Source organism: Gadus chalcogrammus, chromosome 19 (assembly GCF_026213295.1).
Source record: "Gadus chalcogrammus isolate NIFS_2021 chromosome 19, NIFS_Gcha_1.0, whole genome shotgun sequence".
Taxonomy (NCBI): domain Eukaryota; kingdom Metazoa; phylum Chordata; class Actinopteri; order Gadiformes; family Gadidae; genus Gadus; species Gadus chalcogrammus.
Window position 1 is genome coordinate 15031426 of NC_079430.1, and position 24206 is coordinate 15055631.

Below are 24206 nucleotides of genomic sequence, written 5' to 3' on the forward strand. Positions count from 1 at the left end.
TCCTTGAGCAAGGCACCTAGCCCCAACTTCTCCCGACGAGCTGCCTGTCGCCTTGCATGGTTGACGCCGCCCTTCAGTGTGTGAGGGTGTGCATGTTGGGACATACCGTAAAGCGCTTCGAGAGGCCACTGGTTAGCAAAGCGCTGTATAAATGCAGTCCATTTACCATTTAATAGCATGACTCAGTGCGATGCGTTCATGCAGAACAGAACGGCCTACGTCAGAGCTTGACGAATTCCCCATATGGAAATCCCCTTCATACCCCGGATACCTTTTGGAGTTTCGACAATAGTTTCCATAAAATTCCCTTTCAGCTGTGTCCACAATAAAACGGCCCAGCTGAAAGGTACACGTGCATTTCATGTGTACTGGATATTTTGACGTTTTACCTACTGTCGCTCCGGACAGAACAGAATAATTTCCTCCTCCTGATTTTAGTCTTGGAACAAGGAATCCACCTCAAACACTAGCTTCTCCTAATCATGGATGTAGCAAAGAGTAGTAAATTCTTTACTACATGGATGTAGAATAGAACACACAAAAAACAAAAAGTTGCATTCCAATAAAAAAGTCTGAATATTCCTCAGAAGTAAAATTCATCGCTCTTTGAAAAGGTGAACTTGCATTACCATGCTTTTATATTTTCATCATATCAGTGCTGGCATAAAATGGTCTCAAAACCACTATACTGTTTATGGCAGTTATTTCTGGGACCATATATCTTCAACCCGGTGTAGTGACCTTGACTCCCTCCCTGGAAGGAGGAATCCTGCACTCTGCGTTCCTTCTCGAGATTCCTTCCTTGCTAATTAAGGGAGATTTTCTTGCCCTCTGGGGGGGGGGGGGGGGGGGGTCCTAAACACTCGGCCTGTTAAGCCCCTTCAGCCTACATGTGATTTAGCGCAACACAAATACAATTGAATTAAACTCACTCGCCCACGCACGAGACTTCCACTCATGACCTCTAACCCCCTCGGCCCCCGAGTCAGCGGGGTTACCCTCACCCCATGTTAGTGTAACCCCCCCCCCCCAGGGGTGGTGGTGGTGCGGGGGGGGGGGGGGGGGGTGCATGAGTCACGGCCTGCGCTGGGCACGGCGCTGGACACACACAATGGCCTCTGTACACAATGCAGACGCTAGGCCGCCCCGCCCGCGCAGGAATGCCAGGCACGCCACGGCCCGCTTCCCGACACACTGCGTCTGTGTATTGTGTCCCCCCCCCCCGCTGAGCCAGGAGCCAGGGGCCAGGGGAGACGGCCCTGCTGCACCCGGTAACCCGGCACAGATGGCTCATACCTGGGTATCAGCGTATTGGGATCCTGCCTGCTGAACACCTTGAGGGGAGAAGGGAGGGCTGGAAGGGATTCTGACTAGTGGAGCTGCAGGGTGGGGGAGTGTTTGTTCACGCGCACGTGTGTAGAGACACACACATAGACACACACACACACACAGAGACACACAGAGACAAACACACACATAGACAGAGACACACACGCACACATAGAGACACACAAACACACACAGAGCAGAGAGACACACACACGCGCGTGCGGTCACACATAGAGATACACGGACAGAGACAGACAGAAACACACACATAGACAGAGACACATACGCACATAGACACACAAACACACACATAGACAGAAACACAAACACACATAGACAGAGACACACACAGACAGACAGAGACACACACAGACAGAGAGAGAGAGAGTAGGTCACATTCAATTATTTTTTATATACTATGCTGCCTTTCTGGCAAACATCAAATAGAAAATTCGATCAGAAGCACAAAAGAATACGCATGTAAGAGCTAAACCCGAGGGGCGATGGGGAGAAGCAAACTTTCAAGTGTTTGTTTTCTTGTTTGTTTGTGTCTTACCATCAAAGTATCTCCACGCTGTCGTGAAACACTATCTTGCTCGCCTGCTGAGGTACAGGGCTGGGTTAGGATGAGGACAAATCCTCAAAGATAACGCCATCTTACACAGAACTCACTCTTACACAACCGCAACTTCCGTCTTGGAAACGCACACACAAACTGTTTCTGCCAAATGAAGATGTCACCGTTTCGAAACGTTATTGATGTTTATTCTTTGTTTCCTTACTTTTAGGCACATTTGTCCTTGGCTAGATTGTCTTGCTACAAACTCAGTTCTAGGGTCTTGGCCGAGGAGGCTCCACTGGGAATAAACCATTAACCCTAGCGTATCCTACCAGTTGGGCTACAGGGCCACATTATTTCACATTTATTTATTTGATTCCCCATAAAACTGCAATTTCGACCAAAGCGCACGCTCAAAAATGTGTGGCACTCGTCCAGTACCTGTGTTTATCAAAATAGTTCTCTCTCACTCCCGGTGTGTCTCTCGCCCCCCCTCTCTCTCTCTCTCTCTGATTATGTTGCCCACTCTCCCCCCTCGAGGGGCTCTTCAAACAGTGGCTGAAGGGCTTCTACTGTTGGATTATGAAAGGGTGGGCAATCACGGGGCGCTGCCAGAGATGAGTCATTACCTGGCAGGCAGCCTTACCTTGGCTGGCCGGATGAAACGACTTGCTGATGATTAAATAAAATCTTGTGTAAAATACACATGGCTATTCTTCATGTAAAAAAAAAACCATCAATAATTTAAACGGGAGGTGTTTCTGGGGTGTGATAATTCAGTGATTAGCCAAGCCAATGTCAGCAGCCTGACCTGGAGTCATCCCTACGCAAGAAGCCCTGACCCCTACCTGCTCCATAGTAACCCGTGTCTGAATCGCTTTACGTGGTTCTGGATATGAACGTCTGCTAAATGTGAACAGTGAAGAGTCGATGCATTGAACGGGTTTGCAGCACCCTACTGGAGTCTGGTGGAAGGTTAATTTGGTATTTGGTGAATATGTTCTTGGTTCCTCCTGAGTTGTTGTTGTTCTCTTCACCTTCATTCCATCCTGATCCCTGATTATTTTCCCCTCTTGGATTCTGGCTGCTTGGACTCCTTCCAGGAATAGATCCATTATCAGAGGCCTGAACTAATCCTCTCGCTCTCTCTCTCGCTCTGCCTCGCTCTTTATCTAACATTCTCAAGCTGTCTCCCCCTCTGTTTCCTTGTAATTCCAACTTTCTCTGTCTGTCTCTCCCTCTGTGTTTCTGTCTGTCTGTCTCTCTGTTTCTTTCTCTCTCTTTCTGTCTCTCTCTCCCTCCGTCTCTTTCTCTGTCTATCTGTCTCTCTGTCTCCTTCTCTCTCTCTGTCTGTCCCTCCCTCGCTCTCTCTTTGTGTCTCTCTTCCTCTGTCTCTCTCTGTCTGTCTCTCCCTTGCTCAGTCTTCCTCCCTCCCTGTCCCCCTCCTCTTCTCTCTCTGTGATGTGAAGCATAACCCTGAGTGGGGTGAAAGGTGACGGAATATGAAGCACACATTTAAGGCAGCTTGTAAAATAATGTTGAACAAAAAGCACGGAGAAAGATGAAATTTGTCGCAAATTCTATGTATAGAGCTTAAGAGTTCACACTGATAACCCCTCCCCCTTCTGCCCTCCCCCCCCCCTTCCTCCAGTCCTCCTAGTCTCCACATTCTCACCTTAAACCTTTGAGCTGCTCACCAGCAAGCTCACAGTTCATTCGAGTTTATTGCACATTTCTGCAATAAACTCACACACACGCACAACCGTGCACGAATGCACGGACGTGCACAACCACACACAAAGACCTACAATCACGCACACCTACAGCCGTACACCTACACACAAACCTAGACAGACACACACGCCTGCGCGCGCGCACGCACACACGCACCTCTCTATCTAGATGACGGCCAGAGCAGGATGTGGTGGTGAGCATAAGGAGGCAGGTAGGGGTTAAGGGCCACGTGCTCTAGGGTTCCATCAGGTTAGTCTGCTTTAGAGTCAGAGACATAAAATAAGTGGTGGACTGCTAATGCGTTGCTAGTGCAAACAACAAAGGCCAACCTGCTACGCCTCTATAAACGCCCTTAAAGTTTCACTCTTGTTCCTCCAGTATGAAAAGAATGTGGTCACATGGCAGTAGTAAACCAGTAGAGAGTTTAATGAGTCCTATATATCACTCTCACTCTCTCTCTCTCTACCTCACCTGTCCCGGAGATCACGTGATGTAGAGACAAAGTTATTGCACTGGTATGTATGCTTAGATTCATAAAGCCATTTAAAGACACTTCTCCAAACGTGTGGACTCACTTTACGGTGTGTGAGGTTGGTACACAGTACTCGAGTGAACCGCAAGTTTTGTGGTTTATTTAATACAAGGGAATGTAATAGAAAAGGAAAACGTAGGTTGTCTATACAAGGCCTATTGGCGGCAAATGTGGTTATTTTATTAAACAAATGAATCATAGTATAATTGAGGCTCTTTTTTTGATAAGAAAATGATCCAGGCTCAATTATAGAACACTGTTGTATAACAAACACTGAGGGAAAGGCTTTTTTCACATTATTCTTGTTAGATATATACAAGACTGTCTGTTATTCCGTTTCCTACTCATTTTGTAGTCCTGATTCTCTGCTCTATAATGTTTAAACTATTGGGTCTGTTCCCTTTTCAGTTTGAGAGTTTGTCCCGTCAATTTACAGATCCTTTGTAAATCCAAAACCCTCCATTGAAAGGGGCCGTATGATATCTTTCGTATCTACATAGCTGTTTATAAACGTAACTGCAGAGCTCTGCACAGAGCCAGCATATCTCTTGATAAATGAGCCATCTTGACCGTCCTTTTCACAAATCAAACACACCCGTGTGAAATGAAACAACATATCTGCAAACCCTGTCTCAATATACAAACAGCAAGGCCTGCGCACTATCTCTCCATGGAAATATGTCAGTTATATAGCCGCTATTATTTTATGATTGTGAACTTTGTCCAAATATTCGGTGGGAGCACAAATGTTTTGCAGATTATTTTTTTTGTAGCTTTAGCCAAGTTGCCAGCCCCATGAACAATTCGCTGGGACGATCGGACATAACCACCACACATAATAATGCCTGACAGTTCAGACACTTTGGCCCAGCTACCACCTCCCAGTTCCCCCTCCCCCACCATCCTCTGTTCCAGCCACAATTCACACTTGAAGTAGGCCTACATTGTTCTCTGGCCCCTGTCTACTTGTATTGAACAGGCCCTGCCAAAAACATGAAAAGAGCTCTCTCTCTCTCTTTCATGCTCTCTCTCTCTTTCACGCTCTCTCTCTCTAGCTCGCTCTCTGTGTGTCGGTCTCTACTACTACCCGCTTGAACAGTCCCATCTGTACTCACTCACAGTTAAGTACATCTCAGAAGAGGGCTGTCAAAACAGAACCAGCGAGTCTTACGTTTGCCTCGTCCCAATCGTTCCACGACGTGTCAAAGAAAGTTCCCTGTTGGACACGACTGCGGCCTTTTGTTCTGGTGGGTGGCGGTAATTAACCTGATGATCGATAGTGGTTTAATGGGGTGATATCATGCCAACAGGTGTGAGTGTGATTAGCCATTACAAGCCGTCTGAAAATCTGCCTTTCCCTGTGCCCTAGTGACATCACTAGGGCACATCACTAGGCGTGTCCACCTAGATGTATGATGGATTGTTCAGTCTTTTAGACTACCCCAGTGGACTGTGGCAACTGTCTAATCCACCAGTAGGAGTGGGATAGTCTAGTGGACAGTTGTGTCGGAGTGAAACCCATAAACCTTCTGGGTTCCAGCTCAAATATCTGCGGTCTCCCTACAATGCAAGCAGTACAAAAATTTCTATGGTCCTTATTTCAGAATCAATAAAAATCGCTGTAGTTAAGATGTCAGTTCTTTAATTAAAAGTCTAATCACTGAGCAATACCAAAGCCATCCGTCACTGAAGTGCTCTCCGAGAATACCTGCTCTTAATAGATAACAATGAATCCTCACCCTTGTTTGAGTGCATGGCGATTGTCGTCACGACAACTAGACACTCGTAGTTCCCTCTACTATGAATTTGTTCCACACGGCCAGTCAGCATCATCACCTGCAACTTAAAAACAAGGTGCGTTTGTGTGCTCCGGCCCGCCCTTGCCGGCCAGCAGCCAATCAGGTTGAAGCTTGTCAACGTGCCCCTGCAGGCCTGGGGCACAGGGGGGGGGGGTGTGTGTGTGTGTGTGTGTGTGTGTGTGTGTGTGTGTGTGTGTCCGCCCCTATGGGCCTATACGCAGGTGCTTTTGTGTCTTCTGCGGTGGCAAAAGATAAGCCATCTCCACCTGGCATGTGACACTTGTTTTCTTTAGATTCCTGTCCCATGGCAACCTCGCCGTCACCTGAGGCAGCCAAAGCAAAAAAACGATTAAACGATGCGGGCGACGTCCTTGCAGGGAACCGCCTCCTTGCTGGCTGCTTCTCCAAAGCCCCGTTTTTGGGCGGCGGAACTGTTGACACAGGAGCAGTTCGTTCTTGTCTTACTGTCGGCGTCGGATTCCTGCCAAATTCAGGTGAATCGGATTCAGTTTGAGACATGTTGGGTCTTTGAAGTGTGTGTGTGTGTGTGTGTGTGTGTGTGTGTGTGTGTGTGTGTGTGTGTGTGTGTGTGTGTGTGTGTGTGTGTGTGTGTGTGTGTGTGTGTGTGTGTGTGTGTGTGTGTGTGTGTGTGTGTGTGTGTGTGTCAGGAGGAGGTTCTTGTCATCAACAAGAAGCTGCCAATCCACTTCCGCCCAAACCCTTAAACCCCCGGTCCCCACGTGGCTGGAGGTTCAGTAAGTGCTGTTTATAAGGTGGAAATGATAGCCTTGCGTGCTCCAGTGGGCTTGCCATGTGGCTGCAGATCTCTGCTTGTAGTCGCTGAAGTGAGCTGTAAAGGTTGGCCCGCTGGCTCAAAATAGCCACAGTACTACTTATAGACGCCTTTATCCTATTAATGACCAGGTAGGGGTTGTGCTTCTTGCGCAAGTATTCCGGTAGATTGTGCGTCATTTTGTCCAGGAGTTGTAGTTCCACTCAGATGCATGCTTGAAGGCTGATTTTGGTTAATAAAAGGATTAACCTGCCAGAGGTTGCTTTATTCACCTTCCCTCCTCTGCCAATGTTTGTCACGGCGTAATAAATTGTCTGTTTGAGGAAGAGAAGCCCACCTGCTGCAAACATGGACGACTAATCTTATAGATGTTGACTTTGGAACCGGGTTACCTCCTCCGAGTTCCTATTGCCTCAACAAACTACCCGCAACAAAAAAAGAACTTGGAGTCTTCTTCCTCATCTCCTTCTCCTACTCCCATCAGCCCATCCATGGGAATGACGTTTGGCCAGTAAACAGGGAGAGAGGCCCACCCTTCACGCACTGACTGTCTCATTGGAAGCGTATGGCAAGCACACAAGACCAAAACAAGTCTGGCCTGTCTTAGAGCGATGGCTTGCCCGCACAGGTTTAATACCTTCACCAGATGTTCCCAGACACAGGTTGGTATAAATAGGGGGTGGTGGGGGTTGCCTTTCAATGCAGCTGGATTCTCGAGATCACTGGGATGCGGTAATCCGTCACGCCAGGCTTCGAGTTGCAGGCCGATTGGCGTCTTTCTTGTGAGGAACGATGTGATCTACATGTTGGATTGGTGATGGACAGATGGTTCGTCCTATCACCTGCCAAGGATTTTTCTGCACCTTTTTCCAAAGGATGAGTTCCCAGATGGTTCTGTGTAACAAATCACATGGTATCGGGTTATGGGGGGGGGGGGGAGGGGGGTAGAACAGTCCTTCTTAAAGTGAATAGATAGATAGTTGGCGATGATGTGTAGTTGGTTAGGGTGTTTAACTCTGGGTCCAGTCCTTCATATCCGGAGCCTATAACCTGCAGGCATCCCTAAGCACGTTTTCCCCTTGTTTTGGGTTCTTTCTGTCTTCCTCTCCTTCCTAACTGGGACCAAATGGTCGAGGAATGTGTTGATGATGTCTTGTTATTTCCTGTCTCTGTCTACAAAACATGCCACGTGTCCACAATCACCCATTCCTCCATCCTTCCCTGATGTTCCTCACAATCCCCCTTTTTCCCGAACACATCCCTGCACTTCTTTCTTCCCGCAGAAATGATCACCAATGCAATTTCAACATCAGTTTGTTTCTCGACCCCTTCTGTGGAACATTCCGTCTATTCTTCTTGACAAACTGATAAGAACTCGTGGGGAATCAAACGACCAACTGCTATCAAACAGGAAGTAGGCTTTACCGGGTTAGGCGTACACAGGAAGACTCTGGCATTCTGTGTGTGTGTGTGTGTGTGTGTGTGTGTGTGTGTGTGTGTGTGTGTGTGTGTGTGTGTGTGTGTGGCACACTAATGGCATTCCTAGAGACGTTTGTCTTGCCTTGCCAAGTGGTAAGGCATGGAAGGCCGTGTGGCCGCCTGCACTTGTTTAGATAGGCAAGCGTACTTAGCGCAGTTCTAATAATGATGTCCATCCAGGCGCGTCTAGCCAAGTGGAAGTATACTATTATTAAGTAAACCTGTCACCATTAGATGGTACAAGCTTAAGAAGATGTCAATAAATGCATGATGATGTTCTGGTTTGGTATGTGTTCCTTTTTATAGTGGTACTGAAACTACAAAACCAGTTACAAATATGTGGGCAGCATTTCATCTTTTCTTCTTCTTTTTTAGTTTTTTGAATTAATATTTGAGGTTCTGAATTTTATCGTATAAGACGGTTAATCATTGAACTGAAGCTAATGAGGGGGAAGAGATCAGCTCTTGCTCATTAGATGTAAATATTTAGAAGACCTCTTTTAAATCTGGACGCTTCATCTCTAAAGAGATAAAACTGTGGACGATTGTGCTGTAGCCATTAAGACCACTTTTAGTTTTTCTACCAGGCATTATCTCTAATTATGGTGTTTATTTTTTAACTAACACACAAAGCTTGGATTTGGAAAGGTCAAGCTCTGATATTGTGAATCGTTGGTGGGATTCAAACCTCGAATGACTCACAGCAGCGGCTTGTTTGGTAGATGCACTTTGTGGGGCTGGCGTTGCTCTGAGCTAACGCAGTGGTCCCCTCCAAGTTTATAAGTAGCAATATAAACCTACTTAAGCATAAACATTTACTGAAGTCTTAACCCCCACTGGGATTATGCAATGTCAATTGTAGTTTTCTTAATGACAGCCGGTAATTACATCCAAAAAAGTGTGTGTGTGTGTGTGTGTGTGTGTGTGTGTGTGTGTGTGTGTGTGTGTGTGTGTGTGTGTGTGTGTGTGTGTGTGTGTGTGTGTGTGTGTGTGTGTGTGTGTGTGTGTGTGTGTGTGTGAATACATAAAACTGTAATTTGCAATGCCTGTGGCCAATAACATCAGCCAGACTTGTCGAGTTGTGGAAACCCGATTCTCACGACAGCGGAGGTCAGCGCGGCTTTTGTCTGCTTCCTGGAGTCTTCCCTTCTGGACCGGCCCGCTTTCTCCTCTTTCTCAGCGGCGTTGTCCGTGGCTTCTCGGTGAAACCTGGACGGTCCCCAAGTTTAGCAAAGTCCTGAATACAAGTCAGACCAGTGTGTCTCGATCCCCCCCTCCCACCACACACACTCCTTCACCCCCCCAATCTTTCTCTTAAGACTCTTCCTTGAAAAGACGATCAGCCAATGAACTTCAAGATGCTGAATGGCATTCAACTCGTATTACGAGTAACCCGGGAGATAGATAAAGGCAATCAAAACAGGTGGGTGGGGGGGCGGGGGGGGGGGGGGGTTGGATCTAAGTACAGTTGAAGTGGAACAAACCTCCCTTCCGTCTTGGGACTGTACAAAGATATTTTTCCCCAGATATCTCTTGCGTAGTCCGTGGTAACAATGGCCCGTTATGTAAGAGCTCTGGGGTCCGTTTTTTTCCACTGGACGCTGCCTGAGCCAATCAGGATCAGGAGAGGCTGTGCAGGGCGCCAGGTTGCTAGGTGAACTAGGGGCTTAGGGACGCCGCCGGGACGCTGGCCTTTCCAGCCGGCATTCTTGGCATTGTGCCCATGTTTCGAGGAGGAGGAGGAGGAGGAGGAAGAGGAGGATGAAGATGAGGAGGTGGGGTTAAGGGGCATCGGCTTACTAAAGAGCGGATACCAAGAATTCCTGAGGAGATTTTTGTTCTGAGAAAGGGAGTTTGTTGCCAAACATCTCCGGGGGTCAGGGGTCGCCATTAGGAGCTGTCCGCCGCGATGACGGCCGCCATTAGGGGATGCGAGTCGTTCTGGCAACCATCCTTTTAAAAGGTCATCAGCAACCGCGCATCCAGAAACACACGCTTATATCCACAGTGAATACCTCTCATCCATGTTGCCTGTTTGAATTGAATCTAAATATGGAAACACAGAGAGACTTGGATGTTATATGTACACGTATGCCGTAGCATTAGGGACCGTTGTAAACGTTGTTCTTGTAAACCTCTGTTATTGTTGTTCAATGCCTTTTTTAATTTGAGGTCAGAAATAGACGGTTCATTCCAAAGCGAGTCATGAAAAGTGTTAATGGTATGGAGTGCTGAGTGTAAGTCGGTTTCGACCGGTTGTGATGTGAAACGAGAGAGGGGAAGAGGAGGAAGTGAATTCCCACACAAAAAACGACGAGCGGCTTAGACCAAACATCCCCCAGACCCACATCCACGACACGGGCCATAATACCTCCTGTTTGCTGATCCTACGCAGACCCCTGCAAGCCCCCCGCTGTAACCGCTCTCCCTTCTGGTCTGGAGGAACAGGATTTGGTTTGGGTCCCCCCCCCCCCCGCCCCCCCCCGCCCCCCCCCCCCCAACCCACCACTTCCCTCCACTGTCCCTGTGTCATCGTCTTGAGTTACGGCCGCCTCTGGTCTGCGCCAGCGGCGGCGGGAACGTGCAGATGCTATAGCCATCCACTACGGCGGCCCTGTAGTTGCTATGGGGTCCAGACTCTCCAAGCGCGGTCGGATGGCTGTTGTTACTCAATGTCAGAGGGACTGAAGGACTGGTATGAGGATGTCCAGGGTCGAGTTTTCAGGGGCTGATTTTGAAACATGTCTTAACAGATTTTTTTTTAGTGCCGGTCTGCTTGTAACTGATCTTAATAAATCTGTGCGTGAGACTGGTTTTGATACATTATCACATGTAACTGGAGTCGATACCGTTCAATGTTAAAAGTGTGTGTGTGTGTGTGTGTGTGTGTGTGTGTGTGTGTGTGTGTGTGTGTGTGTGTGTGTGTGTGTGTGTGTGTGTGTGTGTGTGTGTGTGTGTGTGTGTGTGTGTGTGTGTGTGTGTGTGTGACACTCTGGGAGAAAGTAAAATACATGATGTCCTATTAGCCAGCCTTTCAACGTCTCAGGGCGGGTCCTCCTGGATAAACCAATAGCTGTCTCAATCTACACCCTCCATCCAATCACCTGCACTACTCCTGCTTTATGATTGGTTGGATCAGTGCTGCTCTGTGTCTTCCTCACTGTCCTCAGACGCAGAACAGTGAGCTATGCTCTCAACTGTGGCTGTAGGAACCTAACCTCGCCTCCGCTCTTACGCAGGGCCTCAGTGTTTGTTATGCCTGAGCTTGAGCAAATACACAATTATGAGGTGGCCCTTTGTTTGGCGGGTCGCCCAATTAGGATAATCGGGTCGTCTCGGTAACGGGCGGGGTCAGTGTGTTTCCACTTGATGTGGAACGGGTAGGGATACTGATGCCTTCATGGTTTAATTGGCAAAACCGGAGCTCTTTTTCTTGGCTTCATGCATTAAGTAAGTTATGCAGCCATATTTACAGAGACGGATACACACAGAGACGCACAGAAAGACAAACACAGACAGAGGAATAGACACAAAGACACGCGCACACATACAGAGACGCACACATACACACAGAGACACAGACAGACCGAATTAAATCATAAAACTTAGTTCTAAAAGCAATCCTTTCATGGACACAAACCAAGGCTGTCTGCACAGCAATGTACTTGTTTTGTCATCCTTGTTTAGAAGATAGGCAGTACCAAACACTCAGCCAACATGTATGTATGTGGTAAATAAGTGTGGCTGACACGTGCTTGTAAACATGGAGGAGTCTTGTCGCCCAATTCTGTGCGGCAAACATATATTTTCTCAAATAGTTGGATGTCTTCTAAACGAAATTCAGAGCCATGCAATCAGGAAATCGTGTCTATAAATTGGCACCGCATTCAAATAAATGCAATCAGCGATACACAGACACAACATTTCCCCCTGTTTTCCGACATTATTCCCCAAGACCTGCAAATTAATTCACTTCTCAGCGCTCATGGTATTAAGTACTGCTTTCCTTCCATCCACACACACGTCTATGTTTGGAACCACTCAAGTATTTTGAATGAATAATTGAGCGCTCATCCACAGTTGGTTGAAATGTTAATGAATGTTTTCCTGGATTAGTTTGACAAGATAAGTAATGCTCTGGCTCGGCTCCACGCAGGGGTTACACTAATGAATAATCAGTCTTTTTAAAAAAATAATGAAAAACAAAAAGCTGTGTTTGTGTGTAAATCGCAGACACACACACATATTTGTGATTGTGTGTATGTTATGAGCTGACATGGGGGGGGGGGGGGGTAGAGGGTGACAAGAACAAGGGAGGAAGGTTATGTATCATATCCTCTTCAACCTTTGTCTCCCTTACACCTCGACTTTAGCCCCACAAAGGGGGTTGGATGGCTTAGGACGGGAGGCCCGCATAGCTCACACACAGATCTGGCATGGGCCCGGCTAAGAAAAAGACTTAAACGTAAGCCTCTCCCAGTGATTAACGATGACTTTCTCTCCGGTGATTTAGTACATATGGGATTCAGTTCTGAGAGAAGAGGAGAGGGCAGGAATCCCGGGGCGGTTAGGGCGGGAAGGGGGGTTGGCTCGAGAATGAAGGCACTCTTTAACCCCCTAGGCCCGTCTTCCCATCCTCGTAGATCCAGGACCAAATGTTCGCCAGGAGCGGCCGACTTTGCTCAAGGAAAGAGTGAACTTCTCCTGTAGAGTGAATCCTCCGAAACATTGATTAACATTTCGACCCGGTGCTGGATGAGCCCTCAATTATTAATTCATAAACACACCAAGCCCACTACTGGCGGGCAGGATGTGGATTGAAAGTACGCCACACCTAACGGCGTCAACTGAACGAAAATAGTGACCCTAACCCTAAAAAAAACAAAAGCTAAAAGCTTAAAAAAACGAAACCCCACCAAGCCGTTGAACTCTGACTCACTCTTGACCAGCTCTGTTCAAAACGGTGACTGGGGAGGTCAATAGTCCAAGAACAAGCTAGGCTTAGCAGAGAATGCACGAAAAGGGGCCATTACTTTTCGAGGAGTCGAAGCGGTCCCAGACAGTAGAAGACCTTCTGCCCGGCGAGCGGTGCTGGCCCTGCCAGCAAAACGCTTTCTCACGTTGAAAGGAATGCCCACTCGGCTGCCCCAGAGGTCGACGGCTCCTCCGGGGTTCTGGCGATGGTTTGATAAGGGCTCTATGTTTCGCGATGTACCGCTGGTGCACAAACCTGTTGCGAAAGCAATCCTCCAGGTGTTGGAAAGGTCCTCATTGCGCTGTTCCTAGTTAAAACATAGTTCTTTGGTTTCAATGCGCACAGAAGATTTCAGGGAGTTCAGTTTGATAATAATATCCACTCTGCCAATTTGATAAAGAATGTTTCTACAAACAAGTGCTCGCGGTTCGTTGCCAATACAAGCTACGCCGCTGCATGAGAATTGTTCTTGGACGTTATTTTACCCGCCGTCCTCGGTTAACCTGCTACGAAGGAACATGTAGCCGGGCAATGCTCTGCATCCAATCCCAGTGGAACACGCTGAGCGTTGAACCCAAGGTCCAGAAATATCGGCTTCTGTCGCAGCTAATGGCCGGCGACGGAGAAATAGTTCCAGTTAACTGCTGACATTCTCTGCTGGAAAGGGTCGAAAGATCCCCCAATCTCTGCAACCTCGCCATGAGCATCCTTTGAGCAAGACCCACCCCCTCACCCCCTGCTGCTCATTAATGACATGTATCTGAACTCACTACAAGTCACAGGCAACGTTCACTCACAGTCTGCGGCATACCTCTGCAGCCTGGCGTGGGACTGACCGCGTCACAACTCTCTGAACTTCTCGTTCGACAGCCCCAGCTCTCCGCAGCCTGTCCTTCCTCGAAACTAGCGTCAACATGGTTACCGTGTCAAACATAGAGTCCCTAATTAGCACCGTTTGTGCCGAGCTGGTGTGCGCCAGTTTTGGGTGATAAAAGACAGCGGACATCAGTGGACGTCAATCTTTTTTTGCAGCCCCTAAAGCTGGCCATTCCCTCCCTCTTCTCTAAGGGATCGGCTTAATGAAGGCATGGGCCCCGCAGGCCCCAAAGCCGCGAGGTTGACTTGTGATTAAGCCCGTGGTATAGGAAGCCCGATGCCTGCAGAAGGGAAGCGGCTGCTGCATGCGATCCTGGCCGTGTGTGTAGATAAATCAGGGGTTAAGTGGACAGGGAGCTGGCTCTCTGTCAAGAACATCGGCGTCTCTATCTTCAGTCGGGTTATATCCGGAGTCACGAGGAGAATGGGTTTGGAAGTTATAATAACGGGCAAAGATCGTCGGAACGCCCCTTGGCATTATAAGGATTTTAATTTGATTTGCCGTGGTTGAAACCGGAAAGTGTTTGTGAGGAAGAACTTGAATTGAATTGCATTGCAGATACGCTTAAAGAGACGGTTTCAGGAAAACGGTTGATTTAACCGTATGCACCGACACAATCGCTACAGCAAATGCAATCAGTTGGCAGAAGCGGATTTGGCCCTTGGGGTAACAATGCCACCATCAAACCACACAGCTAGAAGTAATCTCCTAATCTAACTGGCAGACGAGCAATAAAAAAAGAGTTAAAGGAGACCTTAACTTTGAAGAATCACCCCAGTGCCTGCAGCCTCCCTTAGCCCTCCCAGATGCCTAACTCGATTCTTGATGTGCATCTGTAAGTGTAAGTCGAGTAAAATGACTTGGAAGCTAAAAAGTGCAGACGTGGGGAAGTTAATGATCCAGCCTAATAACGCAGAGAACCCAGGTTCCCAGGCAGGACAAATCCCCTGCTGCCAGGGGTAATGCTTCGGGATGATAGATCGCCAGTCCATTTCCTGGCCCTCAGAAGAAAGCTAGTTTCCAACCACAACACGCATTCCAAACAAAGCGAGACACTGCTCTCACCGCCGCCCCCCCCCCCCCCCCCCCCCCCCCGTGCTTATTGTTTCTGAAAGGTCAGCACTTTTAGTGAAGGTACTTGCATTGGCCTGTCAACAGGAAACAATGGGGAGGGGAGAAAGAATGGGGCACGGCCCACAATCAGTAAACTGCTCGACTAAGCATAAATCTTCATTTCAGGCGTGTGTCGTGCGAACACTCCCCTGGGGTAGTGTTGAAATGTTGAACACATGTTTTGTGTGTTTTGCACATGCCGCTGCCCACCCTGGCTCAAGCCTCTTGGATATATTTAGGCATCAGTCATGGCAGGTTTAAACCTCCCCGTTGTGTAGTCCCTCTATGACTGATTGCTTCAGAGCACACCGTCAAATCATCATTCATCTATAGCTCTATTCTCACACCGTTGTGATGGCCAGGGAACTCCATGCACCGTGACTTTTATGAGTACATCTGAACTGAATAAACCCAATATTGTCCTGTGTTTTGTATGTCCTTATATGGTCGTGTGTGGATCGTTCGCTCCTTAATTTGGAGTGCAAAGAAATGCACAGAAATCCTACTACTTTCTGAGGCAGAACCACTCCAGTGTTTTCCTCCAAGCCAAACATTGCAAGTCCAGTGTTTCTGGAGCTGCCTCTGCATAGCGTAGCCGTGAGTCACTGATGGATTGCTGCTGACTTCTGTTTGATTAGCATCTCAGCTACTTGTGATATGTCTCATTCAGTTCCTCATTATCTCATCATTGACCCTACCAAACCAACCGGTCTCGGGAGATGATGATCATACTTATAAAATCTCTGTGGATGAAGTGGAAGAAAAGGTAGTGTTACCCATTTTTGGTGACAGATGAGTCAACTAGCATGAGCTACGGGCTACGGCTTTCCCAAAAGGAAACGTCTGTGATTTATTCCCTTCCTCCCTCCAAGGACAGCTGATAAACTGCAGGAAAAGAGCCGGAAGTACCTCGCAAATGACCACATTTTTGCAGGCCTCATCAGCGCTATTTTTACCCCCAAAAAGACCCTGTTTGAGTGGGACGGCCTTTGTTGTGTTGGGCCCCTACCATGTAGAGCAGGAAGGCCTGGTGTATGCTGTCCCACTGGGGCGGTCTGTCTAAATGGTAAATGGACTGCATTTGTACAGCACTTTTCTAACCAGTGGCCACTATACAATGCACTGTACAATGTTGCCCAACATTCACCCTATCATGCACACATTCACACACCGAACTCATAAATTCAGAACATTGTATGCTGCGATGTATGCAGATATATAGATATGCATATATTTTGGAATGAATGGATTCTAAATGCATTGTGTGACTGTTACAATAGAATGGAAAACCAAAAAAAGAAACACAAGAAATGTTTGTAGATCTCCTACATTGTTAACTATTATGTCCAAGTTGTGTTATATTCATAACTTGGGGCAACAGCTCACCTCCCCTCTCAAGAGCTGTAGTCGGCTGTATTGATTATGGTCTGCGCTGTAATAGCTGAGCTGCTCTAGTTCTCCCATGTGCCTTCTAGACGCCAAGATGGACTCTTTCGCAGGCAGTGTGAGAAATAACTCACCCAGACATTAAGGCTGTCTCCTCACCTTTATGTCAAACTTTGGCGTCATGCTGGGTCTTTGTGTATGTCTGAGAATTACTGTTTGTGTGTGTCTGACTGGATGAGGCACACGCACAACCACGCACTCTCTGGTATGTCTAGTTTTTCTCCAGTGCGTGTCTCTGTCCAAGTGTGTGTTCGTCAGAGTGTTCATTGCAAAGAACACTGACAAGTGTTGTCGGAAAGACATTCCAACGGTAAAATAGCCTCTCTGGCCCTCCTGAGACCCAGAGTACTGCCTGACCTCTCCAACATGGCTGCCTCATTCCCTTCACTTGCCTCCAGAGGTTATTAACACTCTCGAGGGGGTGAATGACCTGGAGTTTGAACTAAAGTTCAACCCTTTATCTTTGTATTTAACTCTTTAGGTCTGTTTTCTGTAATTTTTACAACAGAAAAAAATTAAATGTAAACCGAAAAAAAAAAAACGGTTGTCCTCATATCAAAGATAAGTATTATAATAATGGTTGAATTCCTTGCCTCTACAGTTTTCTTTCATTCTTATTTTGAGTTGCTGGTTTGAACTTGACAACCCTAATTATAATTCGTTATGGAGGTGGGTGGGTGTACAAAATGGAATGTATTCTCACAAAGGCTTAAGCCTTTGACTAAGATTGATGGATTGTTTGCCAACAACATGACTCAATATAGATGTTGGCACTGCTTGCAGGGTTGTCCTTCTTCACTTCATCTCACTAAAACCGGTGTAATGGTGACGAATCAAACTCTGTATCGTGTACACACTAGACATTGACTCAAATTAGCTGATTTAATAAGTGGCTAACCAATGGAAAAAGTCTGTTATTTTTGAGCTTTATCATGTGGTGATTGAGCGATCAAAGTGATTGATTGAACACATACCTGTGGATTAGCAGGAAAATCTCCACCACACATCTGGTGTTTAACTTGGCTTCATGCATCACCCAAACAGATTTCAATGTCTGTCTGTCTGGCTACTCACTTTAAAGACATGACTAGACGTGTGTTTATATTGCCAACGGCCTACAGTACATACAAACAAACAAACACGGTAACAACAACAAGTTTGTAAACAACAATAAAATGACTTTATCCATGTCCCTCTCCCTCCCAGAGTCTGGATGAGCTGGAGGATGACGACGGGGGTGACCGGGAGAGGAAGATGGAGCAGCAGCTGGTCCAGGCCAACACGGTGCAGAACGAGGCCATGACCCCCAGCCCGGGATCCCCAGAGTCCCCTGGCCCCCCTGGTCACCTGCTTCAGGTAAGACCCCCACCCAGCTCCACATCGTGGTCCGGCTTCACGTTAGCACACACACCGTGCTAGTGTGCTAACCCTAGGAATGCACTCTCATTACACCACCGCCAAGAGTAGCTCGTCGCTACATAGCATTATCAGCCCGGCTTTACAGGACTGTCAAATATTCCTAGCTGACGGGTCACCCACCTCCTGTGACCTCATCTGTGTACTTTTGTTATTTTTTATTGGAATAGCCGGGAGCACAGTTGCATTCTCAAAGGGGTTTTATAGGCCAACGATATAAGACACACCCTAGCCCCTGAAGGGCGAGGAAATACTCTTCAAAATGTTAAACGCATTCAGCTATGCCCCCTTTTTCCTTTAAATTAAATGAATTTTGAAGGGTTAGGTCATAGGGGGCAGGATGGCTAGGATAAGTGTCTAGGATGTCCAACACCCAGCAGAAACACCACCTGAAGTCTACCTGTATGAATCCCAGAGCAAGATGCCCTATCTGCTTCTGAATGACATGTCTCTGTACTGTCTATCACCTACCTGCTTCTTTATGACATGTATCTGTACTGTCTAATCCCTACCTGCTTTTGAATGACGAGTCTCTGTACTGTCTAACCCCTACCTGCTTCTGAATGGCATGTCCTTGTACTGTCTAGCCCCTACCTACTTCTGAATCACAAGTCTCTGTACTGTCTAACACTTGCCTGATTCTGAATGACAAGTCTATGTACTGTCCTGCTTCTGATGTCAAGTCTCTATACTGTCAATCCCCTACCTGCTTCTGAATGACATGTCCCTGTACTGTGTAACCCATACCTACTTCTGAATGACATGTATCTGAATTCACCTTTTGGGTGCTTTAGATAAAAGTACCTGCAAAACTGAATAGTATGTGTAGTGACAGGTGTCAGGTGCCGTATCAAAGCTCAAGGCTAAAATACTTCACGTCTCCATAAATACTTTAACAGGAGGCAGTGTTCAGGGTTACTATCTGTGGAAGACGTTTACTGCAGTGTGACTGAATATTTGAATCTAAAACGAGGAACAGCGTGTTCTTTCTCCAATGTGACGTGACAGTTGAGTGTAATATGTAAATAGACGGGCTTCAAAAACGTTCTGAGGTATTAGCGGTTTTAAATGAATGTGGTGGCTTCTGAGCTGTGTGAGCTTTGCACGGCAAGCGTGACCGTCTCGGTGCCTTTTTACTATTTAGCCAAAGAGGACAAGTGTTCTGTAAAACTTGTCAAACTTGTTCAGAACTCTGCAGTTTTGAAGTGAGCGGAGCAGACATTTAAATGGGCTCTCTGAGTGACGGCTTCTGTTCGCTCCGCTGAGATTTATTTCCCAGATGGACCGGTTTTTGTTGCGCCTCAGTGGTTTCTGGTGCTTTTCCACTTTTACAGCACACCCCGTAACACGGCATGGATATATTTTACAGGAGTCTCTTATGTGATAGATATAGCTGAGCATTTCACACTCGCATGCAGCAACGGTCTGATAGCAACCTGTCTTGAAATCACAGACACACACACATGCACACACACACGCATATTAAAAGCAGGCAAGTCACGTGTATCCATGTATAGCACATGTTTGAAATTCCCAGAGCAACATCTGTCAGATGTAGCGGTAATGATAACATCCGTCCAACCTCAAGGCTATGGTCACGTTTAGAATTCAACATGAGTCGGCCGGGGTTTGCAACCTACTCGTGCGCTCACTAACGTATGTCAATATGCCCCTTAGAGACCGTAGGTTTGATTCCAAACTTTGCTGCTACACGTCGTTCACGCATATCTTTTTTAAATCTGCTTTCAATGTCTATCTCCGCGCTGCCTCTTGTCCATAAAAGCACGTAAAATGTCGAAATGTTTCCGAAAATAACTACTCATCTGCGGAATGGGCTCTCCTGCAAGTCTGGCTTTTTGGAGGCCTTATCCCTGCAACCCAGCGGGTGCCAGGTGGGCTCACAGCCCTCCACCGGCCTGACAGAAGCTTGGAGGGCGCTGAGAACTGAGCAGGGGACGCTATGTCCCGGCCAAACTCCCTGACGGCTGTCAAAGGGATGTCTCTGGATTAACATGGGTGATGGAGAGGAGCTGAAATCATGAAAACAGCCCCAAATCAGCTCGGCCTGGTCTGTTCTAGAAGGAGAGGAGGAGGAGGGAAGCCAGAGGCATAATCTCTGTATAGGATTGAAACAAGGAGCAGTTGCAGCAGGATTTAAGGCAAAAGGCCTTGGCCATGTCCTGGCTTGTTGTTTTGTACGTTTTATGTATGCGTTTTTGTTTTTTTTACGCATACAGCTTGCACTGCACTCAACTCCTGCGAAGAGCGGTACGGTTTGATATTCCTTCAGACGGGCGACCGTAACTCAGACATTCAGTAGTATAACATTTATAGTACTACGACCATTTAAATGGAAACACCAGCGACCAACATGTGGTTTTTGTGTTTACGTGTGTGTCTGACTGGGTGAGATACACACTGAAGAAAAGGGAACGAGGCGGCCCTGTTGGAGAGGTCATGCAGCACTACCGAGTCGGAGGAGGGCCAGGGAGGCTCTTTGACCGTTGGAATGTCCTCCCGACAACACTTGGCCGTGTTCTTTGCAATGAACACCCTGACGTACACACTCTTGGACAGACACGCGCACTGGAGCGAGACTAGACTAAACACACACACACACACACACACACACACACACACACACACACACACACACACACACACACACACACACACACACACACACACACACACACACACACACACACACACACACACACACACACACACACACACACACACACACACACACACGGGGGTCTAGTGTCCATAGGAGGGAGAGACCCCTGGTGGCGATGTGTTCCTTGTTTACTGAGGGGGGAGTGAAGCCTTACAACGTGAACCATGCAGAACCCACCGTGCGGAACATTCCAGCGCAGTCGTCTGCTTCTCATGTGCTGCCACTCTTTTTTTTTTTTTTTTTTTTCCTTTTCACTGTTTCAATCTTTTACGGTTTCGCTTTCTTTCATTCCCCTCTTTCACTTTTCTTCTTTCCCTCTCACTCTCCTTCACGGTTTCACTGTTGAGTTCACTCTACTTCTTTGTCTGCCACTCAGCCATTCAATCAGTAAAGGGCACCAATTTCGACGGGACTCATTAACATTTAATTAACTGATTTCAGTTACAAAAAGGGCCATTATGCAAAGCGTCGTATCTGAAACGGCAGGATCGGGATTGATGTTCAGCATCATAAACACTCAAAACTAATGCAACTTTATTTTTCATTGGCTGCCTGTAGCAGTGCTTCCAATGGGCATCTAACCAACAGCCGATGGGGGGGGGGTGTGTGTGTGTGTGTGTGTGTGTGTGTGTCTGTGTGTGTGTGTGTGTCTTTGCTTCCTGCTCCTAATTTACAATTTATAGTAGTATATAATATTCATTGTAAGTCTCTTTCGATAAAAGCTTCTGCTAAAATGACATAATTATTGTAAAATATAGAAATCGGATATTCAGATTATTAATTTAGCTCATTGCTAGCCAACCTATTGTCTCGACAAACAAGTAACTACCCACCCTTTTTTCTCTTTCAAAGCTTTAATAACTCCTTTGGGCTTTAAACTGCCAATCATTCTTAGTTATTTAAAAAATAATTCCATCAGGGGCCGGAGAGCACACCAACGCCACCACCGCTTATAGCGTTTTATTAATCGAGTCATTTCTGTTGCTAAAACATTCGTGAGGTTTGATTGGTCGAGGCGTGTCGCCGGGCAGCCGGCTGGGACGCAGGATGAAGAGCTCTATTGTAGAGTGTAGCGCGTCGTGCTTTGAGGAGGTTCCCCATGGAATGAATGGGCTGTCAGCAGGGCCGGATTAACAAATCATAGGCCCCTGGGGACAAATGTCTGAAGGCCCCCCCCCCCCCCCCCCCCCCCTCCCCGAAAAAAATCAGGAAAAAAGCGAAACCACTCAGTTGATGTCTCATCATGTCTGTGACTGTCAATTTTTCATCTCTACCGCGTTTTTTTTTTTTCACCATAGGTGGACTGGCTCATTTGACAGGTTATGGGAGGGGGGTTAACTGTCACATTAGGCCACTATATTGTTCAGAATCATTATATTGCTGTTCTTATGACATTCGTTTTAATAATTAATTTTAAATGAATACCCTATTTAATAATACCATGTATAACTATTTTAAGAGTACAAACATTCATTAAAAAAAAAATAAATAAAAAAAGTTTATTTCGTGTGGTGCCCCCCCACTGGCTGGGAATGGTTGGGTCCCCTGGGCACAGTGCCGTGTGCCCTAATGGTAGATCCGGCCCTGGCTGTCAGGATCCCAGAGGATCCTCTAAATACACACATATTAACACACACGTACACTGACAGACGCACGCACGCACGCACGCACGCACACACGCACACACGCACCCCAACTCTAGGGATGCAAAAATGACATTTCGTTTTTTTTTGTTGTGAATAAATGTCGCAGATTTATTTTCCACTGCCTTGCACATTCACTGTGTATTTTATTCAGTCCATGTGCGTTGCAAACCCACCAGAGCTTGGTTCGTCAAGCCGTTTTTACTGTTGCAGAGGTAACAGGATACGCTTCAACACAGCTGTCTTAATGCTCTGCCCATTGGGGACCTTTTGAAACGTGATGCTTGATACTTTGTCCCCCTTGTTTATCTTATGTTCCCTTCATCTTTTTTCAATTTCCTCCTCAAGTCCAGGTTGCCATCAGTCCTGTCACCGTATATTCTGCCCTCTCCCCTCCCCTCCCTCACCCCTCTTTCTACCTCACCCCTCTCTCTACCTCTCACCCCTCATCACACTCCAGCCTCTCGCTCTCCAAGCGACTGTGTGAGGTGATATATCATACTGCAAGGCCCTCATCCTTTATGAAAGCTTTATGCTTTTTTTCTTCTTTCTTTCTCTCTGTCTCGCTCGGTCTCTCCGTCTTTGTCTGTTCCTGCCTGTTTCTGCCTCTGTTACTGTCCGTCTGTCTGTCTCTGCCTCTCTCTATATATATATATCTCTCTCTCTCTCTGTCCGTATGTCTCTGTCCGCTCCCTCCGTCTGTCTTTCTCTCTGTCCATCCGTCTTTCTTTCTCTGTGTCAAATGCACATCCAGTACTCAGGATGAAAAGTCTTTGTCACCGCTGACCGACTTCTCCGTGGGTCCCCTCAACCTGTCAGACCTAATCTGCTCCAGTGCCGAGCGCTTCGAGCGCTGATCAATCAAAACCTCAAAACCTCTGTCGAGTCGGTGTTGATGATGTCATCGTCCACTCGTCCAATCTTAACTTGAGATGACCTATTATCTATCGTCTGGTTTAGATTTTTGAAAAGGTTGATGTTGACGTTTGTTTTTTAACTTGCGTTGTCTTTGTTTCTGTTGTTGCAGGAGACTCCGCGGTCGGGGGGCGTTCGCCACAAAAGGTCAGACTTTTTATTTTTCATTTTTCTATCGATTCATTTATCGAGCCAATCATTTTTTCTATTTTTGTATTTATTGATTCGCTTTTGAGTGTTCATTTGGAGATGAAAAATGGTGTGTATGGGCAATGCGTCCTTTGATTTATAAATTAATTAAAAAAAGTGCACACCACTATGTGATTGAATACATTGCTTCCACTAAGTGGCTCCTGCTGGTTCTAACAACCCTTTTAACAACCAGTGCATGTTGAAGTCTTTAACATAGTCTAATATGTTATATATTATACGTTTAACATTATAAACTTATTATAAACAACAACGAGTCTCCTTCCCACACGATGCTATATAATTCACATTATTTCTCTTCAAGCATACTTCTTAAGCATAATTTAATAATACTTCCCCTTGCTAGAGCAGGGTGAACTGCAGCCTCTGAAATTATTTTTTCTGAAATTATACTTCTTGCTTCAAGGGCTGTGGTCCTTTAATCAGAAGAAAGTCTCTCCCAGCTAGAACGTTCTGAAGTTAGTTTGCCAGTCGCCAACTGACACCGCTGGTCTGGTAATGTCATTAAGGCGGGGGTTTTGATTGGCCAGAGACCCTCTCTCTCCCCCTCTCTCCCCCTCGCACTCTCTCGCTCCCCTGCCTCTCTCCCTACTTTCTCCCTACTCTGTCCTAGCCACTCTCCTCCCTAAATGTCATATTGCTGGGCACTAATGGATTGTGTATTATCTGTGTGTATTATCTATGTGTAAAAGAAGTGCACATACAA

At 46.8% G+C, this 24206-nt stretch overlaps 1 protein-coding gene across 4 annotated transcripts in view; it reads left to right on the forward strand.

Annotated features, from left to right (window-relative positions):
- pawr (PRKC, apoptosis, WT1, regulator) overlaps positions 1–24206 on the forward strand; it is a 49152-nt gene that overhangs the window by 13377 nt on the left and 11569 nt on the right. For all 4 annotated transcript variants that reach the window (XM_056578117.1, XM_056578118.1, XM_056578115.1 and 1 more), the window contains exons 3-4: positions 17843–17992; positions 23403–23437. In XM_056578117.1, coding sequence (XP_056434092.1) covers positions 17843–17992; positions 23403–23437 — 185 coding nt within the window. The remainder of the gene's footprint in view (positions 1–17842; positions 17993–23402; positions 23438–24206) is intronic.